Source organism: Triticum urartu, chromosome 2 (assembly GCF_003073215.2).
Source record: "Triticum urartu cultivar G1812 chromosome 2, Tu2.1, whole genome shotgun sequence".
Lineage (NCBI taxonomy): Eukaryota > Viridiplantae > Streptophyta > Magnoliopsida > Poales > Poaceae > Triticum > Triticum urartu.
In genome coordinates, this window is record NC_053023.1 from 20,427,897 (window position 1) to 20,437,054 (window position 9,158).

At 41.1% G+C, this 9,158-nt stretch overlaps 1 protein-coding gene across 1 annotated transcript; it reads right to left on the reverse strand.

The window, feature by feature from the left end:
- Positions 1-273: 273 nt before the first annotated feature.
- Positions 274-7,865, reverse strand: LOC125540737 ((E)-beta-caryophyllene synthase-like). The gene is made up of 7 exons (XM_048704311.1): positions 7,681-7,865; positions 7,165-7,429; positions 6,682-7,045; positions 6,359-6,577; positions 4,639-4,774; positions 3,735-3,986; positions 274-857 (listed from the first exon to the last, which is right to left on the reverse strand). The coding sequence occupies exons 1-7, from the start codon at positions 7,780-7,782 to the stop codon at positions 576-578; spliced, it is 1,620 nt and encodes a 539-aa protein (XP_048560268.1). The 5' UTR covers positions 7,783-7,865; the 3' UTR covers positions 274-575.
- Between the last annotated feature and the right edge of the window lie 1,293 nt (positions 7,866-9,158).

Consider the following 9,158-nt stretch of genomic DNA (forward strand, 5'->3'; position numbering starts at 1 on the left):
ACCTTGGGTGTGTTGCTGATTTCCAGGCTACTATTTGTTTTTTCCTTTCGTTGTGAGCACGTGGGTCCAAGCTTTGGTTGTCTTTCTAGCAGCTCTTTGTCAACCGAACCTCACCCCTCACGTCTTGTTGTTTTCTCAACAGATGTCAGTTGTTACCTCAAAAAAGAAAAGAGATGTCAGCTCCAAAGTTATGTGCTGATGACAAGTTGCAGGAGGTAGGATCTAATGATCTATGCCAACACAAAAAGACATACACTAAACAACTTAAACTGAAGTACCTCTACAATGTAGTACAGACGTTGGGGACATACACAAACTGTGCAGTTCTCACTGATTGCAGCTGCTGCATGCATATGTTTTGCATGATATCAATGAAACACATACATGCATGGCTAGATATGGACGAGAAAAATTACATAATGCTACACCATGTGCATTTGTTGCTAAAAATAAATACAATATGTAGTACACCTCATATTATCCAAGAATTTATTGAAAAACACAATGTGTATGTGAGATCATCATCTCATATGTTTTTTTCTTGAGACAAGGTTCATCATTGCAATAAAAATGGTTCATATGTAATTCACATAAAGTGAAGTTAAGGTCTCTTTGAGACTAGACGGGAGGGTAAACGCATCTTCATGCTTGTACATAAAATCCATTGTCCGGGCAAGATCCGTTGCCTTCTCTAGAAGCACCATTGGCTGTCTTTTGTGGAGGCATTCGCGGACTATGTCCATCCATGCTTCTTCAATTATCACCTTGAGCTTCTCATTGGCTTCTGCTACCGTTATCCCGTGCTCTTTTGTACAAGTTTGCACCGTGGATGTCACATGTTGTGATATTTGTTCACGCTACAAAAAGAAAAATATCACTATTAACTAGATGAGGTTTCATCATGTGCATGCATGGATGCATAGATATAAATGCTTTTGCATATATGGATTATGTAACTCTCCCAATTCTATAGTGCCTCTCATGCACGGGCGACCAAAGAGGTGATTTTTTTTCGAACCATGCAGGAGAACTGCATGTGACAATATAGAAGAAAAGAGATACAAAGTCTTAGAGTACAAAAGACGACCCAACAACAACAAAAAGGCAAAACACGGGCGACCAAAGAGGTGAAAATTGCTACACCAACATTGCCGCCACCATGCTCCCTCATTGCCGCCTCCGTGCTCCCTCATTGCCGCCACCACTGGCGGTTGTTGCAAAGACAACGAGGTAGTTGATCCCCTAGTTTTGGATCCTAGACAAAAGCGGCTCGTGTCCTTGCATGGGAGTTGACTGGCCGGATGGTGGTCATCTGGCATAGGGCCTCAATGGTGCACCTGGTAAAAAGCCACAATGTCGTCTTGATTGGGCAGCTCAACCACCACTTGTTGTGCAGATTTAGCGTAGCATCATTGATCTTGCATGTTCCAGAGTGGGATAGTCGCCACCTCTTGACTTGGGATTATGGACGGCCTGGTGTTGGGAAAGGCACACGATGGGGGTGGTTTCAGCGGTGTCTAGATGCTAGATGGTTGGTGCTTGCTTGTGGACAGTTGCTACAAGTGGTGAGTTGTTCATGGTGGGCGTTGGCTAGATCTGATCAGGTCTCCTGGGTGAAAGTGGCAATATAGATGCGGTTCGACGGGTTGAAAGGATGACAAATTCTGGTTGAAAACTTCTACCCGATGGGTGTCAGTGCCGACGAGTCTTTTCTACTCCATGGAGGCATCATTGAGAAATCATTTCTTTACCTCCACATGACCATTGCTGGTTGGATTTGAGGTGGTCGTGATGGCTGTTGCATTTGGAATCCCCCTGCCTAGGGATTTTGCCAATGTGGCAGTTTGATAGGATCTAGATAGAAGTCTTGCCCCCGCAGGGGCACTAGGGCCAATAACAGTGGCATCCATAGATATTGCTTCCCTACTTTTAGGATCAACAAAAAGAGCTCCATTTACACCCTACTATTTGAGGCGGCTGTGTTTGCTAGTAGAATTCTGATTAAAGTTGTCGACTGGGGCATCATAGTGCTGGTCGAAAGTGCATTATATCCATAATGGTGTTTTGGTGTTGGTGACAATGGGGTTAGTGAGGACTACTGTCAGTTCTCCGGTTTATCTCAGTACATTGGCCTCTCGATGGTCGTCTACGGGTGAAGTTGACCCCCCTATTGCAAAAAGGAAAAAGACATCAGTTTTCCTTTCTTCCCCAAGAGGTATCCTTCTCCCCGCACTTGAGTTGAGTTGTTTTATCTCTCTTCCTCCATTTTTGAAAGATCAAAAGCTCCATTTACTCCTCATCCCTCCACCCAATCACTCTACTCATTTGAAGGAAAATAGAGAGGGTCGCCCGGTCTACACTTCCACCAAACCGATTTCTTATCCCCATTGATTTCATTCAGAATTTGTTACTAGCTCTTGGAGCTTGGGATCCTAGGTGGTTAGAGGTTGGATTCCCACGGAAGCTTCCTTGCTTGTGGTGTGCTCTAGAGACGCATGCAAAGGTGTGGTGGTCACCTTCAAGAACAACCCTGAGTGATTCGAGGCTCATCAGTTGGGGTGACTCAAAGAGAAAATGGTGACCCACTTGGTGGAGTTCCGGGGCCTTGGCACCAGCACCGCATGCTCCAATGGAGATTCACACTTCCCCAAAGAAGTGTGAACTTTGCGATAAAATATGCGTCACTAACTCGCTTGTGGTTAATCATTTCCCGCACTTTACTTTGCTTTGTATGCTTGTAGGCTTACTAATGATATTGCTCAGAGCTAGCCAAACAGGCTGGCACAGCACGGCTAGGCCCAGCCCGCCGTAATCGTGCCTAGCACGACACGGCCTACATGGGCACGTTTAGTAAACAGGTCGTGCCATGTCGGCCCGCGTGCCGCGTCTCCAGGCCCAGGCACGACCTATTTGTTAATCGGGCTAGAACGCTGGCCGTTTAGCACGCTTAGCCCATGTGCAGTTTGGCCTAATGGGCTGTTTTGGGCCATTTTTCAGCCTATTAGGTTGTTTATATAGACCATATATATTTATATAATTCAGAAATAAAAAAATTAGCAGGCCATGTCGTGCCGACTCGCGTGTCCAGCCTCTAGGCCCAAGCATGGCCCCTGGCGTGTCGCATGCCAGGCATGACTCGTTTAGCCCGGGTCGTATTGTGCCCGCATGCTACCAGGCCGGCCCAGCTAGTACGACCCGTTTGGTCAGCTTTGATATTGTTGCCAAGCTTACATTGCTTTGAGCTTGCTTTCCATATAGGTTGTGTTCATCTAGTGCATATCTAGAGAACCTACTTTATCCGTGTATTCCTAAAATTAGTAGTTAAGATTAAATTTGTAGTCTCCTATTCACCTCATCTAGTTGACTGTATCGATCCTTTCACAGGTGCTTCTAATGGATGATCATATTGTGTGCTTGTTGTGCTTATTTTTTTGGCTGTCACTATAGGCCTAGTTTTGTCAGTCGCTTCCTGATGTATAGGTTTTGCATAATTTTTTTGAGTCAATCTTTCCATGTAACATCTACGACCTAATTTCCCTCATAAAATGGACCAATCTTGGTTTTTGTTCATGGTGAATGAATTCCCCTCCAGTGAGGTTCCATAAGAAAATTTTATATTTATATATTAGTTCACAAGTGTTCGATTAAGTGATTACTAGATAACTTTAATTAGGACCGCGTTGGTATGAAAAATATATGTTTACAACATCAAAATTTTAATGAAGAGTTCGTACCTCATGTGACACCATGTCATTGCCAATGCGCCCAACAATGCATACAGATCTGATAATTTTTGGATAGGTTAAAGCCCACTCAAGAACCTCTCTTGTAGTCACATCACCCAGCGAAATAAATACAAAGCTTATTATTTGCATACAAGCACTGCTGCGCACTGAAATTTGCAGATGCTCTTCAACACTAGTTGGTACGTAGTGTTCGTCACGCCATTTCACCTCAGCGTGATAGCATTTGGCCACATGGATTACCTAAACAATGTGACAGTTAAATGTTAAATATGGTATACAAATGGATAATGTTTTTCTCAAGGTGCCTTTATAGTTGCAGTCTATTGGGTAATAACGAAGCATAAATAATTTCCTTTTGAAATATAATCATATTCATTGTCAAATGCAACATCAAGAAAATTTTAGCACATAAACAACCTTAAAAGCATGCAATAACATTTGTTGAACTACACAATACATGCATCAAAGGATAGATATTTAGTATGAAACTCATAGATGGATTATACAATATGTTCTGTCTAAGAGAAAAAACTAAAGAATGATGATTTTTCACATTTTCCTCCAAACTTGCTACTTTTTTTCAATTTCACTAATATGCTCATGCCGCCACTAGCTTCCATTTGGAAACCACCAACCAATAAAATAATGATACCCAATTATTGGAGTGAGAAGCTCGGACAACTTATATTTGGATTTCCTATCCGACAAGAATCTCATATGTAACACATAGATGCTCTTGTTTATTACTTATATAAACTTGTATATTACTTCATTCACACAAAAATTATATTACTTGATACAAAATCCCTGAATACTACTGTATTTACTTTTGTGGCACACATCAAGGTTCTTTTTTTTTGGCTAATTTGGTGCAATCTTGAAAAACACTTACCAATTCTTTTACCAATTCAGCATTCTTATTTTTCTGATGCTTTAACTCTTCCTCGATATCATTTGTAGTGTTAAGTATGTTGATGTACAATGCCTTCAAGTTTGCTGGTAAATTCTCTGCAGCTTGTTCACCCCACCTGTAGTTTAGGAAAATGTGAGTTTAATATAAAAAACTATATGATGTTGAACTGAATGTTGCATATAATTTCTAATGACAAATATATCATGTAAACAAGGTTATGCAAATTTTATGGTAAAACTTAATTTATTTGGGACCCAGACGTTTAGATGGATAACTTGCACACATTGTTATAAGTGCAACTTTGGACAATATGTTGTTACCTTGATGCACTACATATGACCCAAAAATTCATATAGAAAAGTTGTATAATTAAGTATTGTTGAATCTTGATTGTAAATTGAGATAGATGTGAAGTAAAGATCAGGAACTGTGGCACCAAATGTTTTTGCGGAAAACTCTTGAGTAAAACAAATATTATGGCTATATCGCCAGTGTTTGCAAAATTACGGGAAGTCACAAATGAGTAGCTAACTCGTCATCTGCGGGTTATAAGAAGTATTTATTGGTGGCATGTAATAAACTTGAGTCAAGGACAATTGTTAGGGTTGTGTAGGAGAGTCTTTACTGATTTATAGGAATTCGCTATGGCAGGACACTGCTTCTCTTATCATAAGAATTCATGTCATGTATTGACAAATTTGGCTTATGTACATTGTTTGGTAGTAAAGGAGTAATCTGACTTGGCAGAAAATGCTACTGATCAAGAATTAACTGATTTATAGGAATTCACTATGGCAGGACGCTGCTTCTCTTATCATAAGAATTCATGTCATGTATTGACAAATTTGGCTTGTGTACATTGTTTGGTAGTAAAGGAGTAATCTGACTTGGAGGTATAATATTTCTAGTGACATTATTATAATACATATTTTTGGCAGAAAATGCTACTGATCAAATTAATTCCGATAGAAAAATATACGTGTTCTACACAATTATAGCTTCTGAAAGAGAAATATATGTCTTCTACACAATTATAGCTATATATATCAAGTTGGTGAAAACAATTACATGTAGGATGTTTTTGCTAAAGCATTTTACAATCACAAGTTTTGTACGCACCATGCTGATTTTCCTGCTATTTTATCGTTAATGTGATTATGTACCAAAAATATACTTTAGCGGCCAACTGAATCAATACTTATTAACTTACCAAAGAAAACAAGATTTGTTTTGTAAGCAAAGACGTGGAGCGGTTGAGGTGGTTTTAATATTAAAAAACAGATGGGAACATCGATAAAATGGAAAAAGGAGGTGGGGTGAGGAGAGGCAGCAAAAGAGGCAAACCTAAGATGAAATCTTACCTATTTTTTAAGTATTCTACCACCGTTCGGCCCAATCATTGCCAATATCAGAGTTTGATCCTTGCTTGGAAGGAACGCTATCTATATCCTCAACAAATGCAAGTCAAACATTGTTTTCGGAGAGCTGTTCATAAGGAGAAGACTTTCCTAGCTAAAGTTGTGTTGTTTTGCTTCAAAACTACAGGGTGTGCGCTCCGACTATCACCTAACGGTCTCTGCTTGCTGGGAACTAGAATAATTAAGAACAAAGTGGAGAGATTTACGTATGATAAGTATTCTGCATTTCATTGTCTTTGTGAAAGGTCGATAAAGACTACCCAAAAAAAATTTGAATGTACCTTTCCATGGCTGCGGTGAAGATGTTGCTTTCTTCTGTGGTGCTATAGTTGTCATAGAAGTCATCAAATAACGACACAAATACGAGCAGTTTTGTTAGCATTACACGTGAATAGGAATATTGCGGCTCATAGACAACTCCAAGTATCCAAAAGTGTAGCTCCACCATTCTGTCTCGTGCAAATTTTATATCCATTTGTGATTTGAAGCCTTTCCACCAACTGTAAATTAATAGTTAAATATGTATTAGCGCAAGTCATATATACTATGTAAATAGCAATTATCATGGTCACTTTTCTATTTAAATTATAGTTAATCTGCTTACATAGTAAGAGCTTTCAACTCCTCACAATAGAGTGTTTGCAAAATGTTGAAGTCAAACTTAGCAAACTCCAATATGTCTTCATCTCGTGTTGACTTCTTCTCATACACCGGGACATAACGTCTAGTTTCCACTCTCTCAACTCTCCTGAAACTAGGTGTCTCCAGTGTACACCGGACCTCTTCTGCCAACCACGGTTCTAGATGTTCTAACATGCATTGTAGACGGCTCTTGGTGAAAATAATAGCATCATCCAACACTTCTTCCCCACGAGTCCTAAGATAGGCCGCATTGTACAGTGCCAACAATGAGTTCACATCATTACTTGCAAAGTTTCCTCCATCATCTCTGAACTTCAGAAACACATCTGCAGTAAGTAGGTATGGCATATATTATGGCTTATATGTACACAGTATCTAATACTTGAATTGAAATAATGTAGTTGTGCGTATATGCAGGAATTAACCATTGTGATGATAATTATACCAGGAGAGACGTGGTACCCATGCTTCCTCAACAAATAGAACCGCGACGCGGTTATGTGGAGGTCGTCACCAAAGCCTTGTTCGTCACCTTGCATGCCACATAGTAACTCTTGGATCTCTTTGCCAAAGTGATAGGCCACGCCAGTCCGTTCCAGCATGTCGACAAGCTCCAGCTTCATAGGTAAATCAGAAGAAGATATGGCGGCCAAGATGATCTTTCTCACCCGCTCCTTTCTGATACTTGCCATGTCCTTCATAGCCGAATACTGCAAGGCAGGAAAACTTATGTCATCTTGGACATTTGTTAGAGCCAACAACTAAGAGTGCATGCTCGGGTTCAACAAGAGCATTTAAAAAAAAGCTGAAAACATTCATACATGAACACATGGAAAACAATATATATGCCATCAAAAAAAAAGTCAAAGCTACTACATATTCGATAATGTGGCGCAGCGACACAAAGTAAGGGAACTTCCTTTATTTGGAAAAAATGAGTAAAACGTATCCATAACTATACCTGTGATGGAGTGCATGGACTGTGGTTGAGGAAGAAGTCGCCCCAGAGGCTGGGGGTGTAAGGCCGAGGCTTGTGCAGGTCAGCAATAACAGGAGCAGCCATATGATCAACTGCTGGGAATGTGTTGCTGATGATGTGTGGTGCTCAAGTCAGGCCTGATACACTCCAAGATCAGTAAGCTTGCTTTGCTTGAAGAAGTGCGGTGCTACTACCTTGCATGTTATATAGACGGACGAAGGAGAGGTAGTAGGATCTACGCCACCATAGAAGACACAATAATCAGCGCGAAATTACTGCAGACGATGGATGGCGGACGAAAATCACACGACACTCTTGATCAACGGCTGTAGCTCACTGAACGAATAGCATGCATGGCTGCAATTCTGTGTCGGGCAGGAATCGGCCGCAAAAATGTCGTCCATCTAGACGGTCGTACTAGTAGTACACGGTACTATGTACGACTCTCACTGTCTGATTGCAGCAGCTGCGTGCATATGTATGATGCATTGCATGATATTGGTGTGCTAAATATGTATTTCGATGCGGAGACAAAGATATAGATCACGATAGATGACCTACAAGAGAGATCCAATCAGAATCTGTCACGACACTATTGGTTTGACAAGCCTTAATTAGGAGCATTTTATGCATGCGTATCAATCGAAAGGCTATTTCTATTTTCTCTGGGAAAATGCATGTCTGCACCGGGCAGCTTTCATTGGTCCTGTGGAGGTGGGACCCGCGATAGCACCAGATTTGTTTTCCACAGATACAAACGAGAGAGAATACATACCGTGCGGGTTCGTACGTCTATCTCCTAGCGTGTGGCTCGATGGCGGCGGACTGGTTCTGGTGCTAAGTGACCTAAGCGAGGCGACCATCGGCGGCCAAGATCGGTTGCGTGCCCCGGCAATTGTGAGCTATGCCAAGACTTTTGTGTGTCTCCCGGCACCTCTCCTCTGATTCATGTTTGTGGATTTTAACTAGCAAGATGCATGTGCATTGCGCGGAACATCAAGATGCTTTTTTTTACAGAACACATTGTTGTGATTGACCCATGCAGGAGTAATCTCATGTGTAAAAACTAATGATATCTCGAGAATTTTATCAGAAAAATGGCATCTCGAGAATTTCATCGAAAAAATGATATCTCGAGAAAGATGAGAGATAAGATGAGGAGGAGTGAAGTGTGGTGGTGAATGGTGGTCGAACTGGACGGAGGCATGGGGATGAACGCCACCGGCAGCGGCCACCAAGCCAGATTGTTCCAGAGACTTTCTTTTTTAATTACTCGGCAATGAGGTTGTGGGAGATAAGGATGAACGAGGCAAGGCCTTATCTAGAGAAAGGTGCGGGTATCTTTTGTAAAATTGTCATAGTTTGCTTTCTACCCGTCAGATGTAGATCGGACGGTCTATATTACAAGATGGCAGGCACACCATCATCACCAACTCGGTTTGTTATAAAAGTAGAGATAG

Coding starts and splice junctions, on each gene's coding strand:
- LOC125540737 (XM_048704311.1), bottom strand. CDS start 7,782: ATGGCTGCTCCTGTTATTGCTGACCTGCACAAGCCTCGGCCTTACACC. Junction 7,046..7,164: donor TGGGTACCACGTCTCTCCTG/GTATAATTATCA, acceptor TACTTACTGCAG/ATGTGTTTCTGAAGTTCAGA. Junction 4,775..6,358: donor TTCACCGCAGCCATGGAAAG/GTACATTCAAAT, acceptor CCTAAACTACAG/GTGGGGTGAACAAGCTGCAG.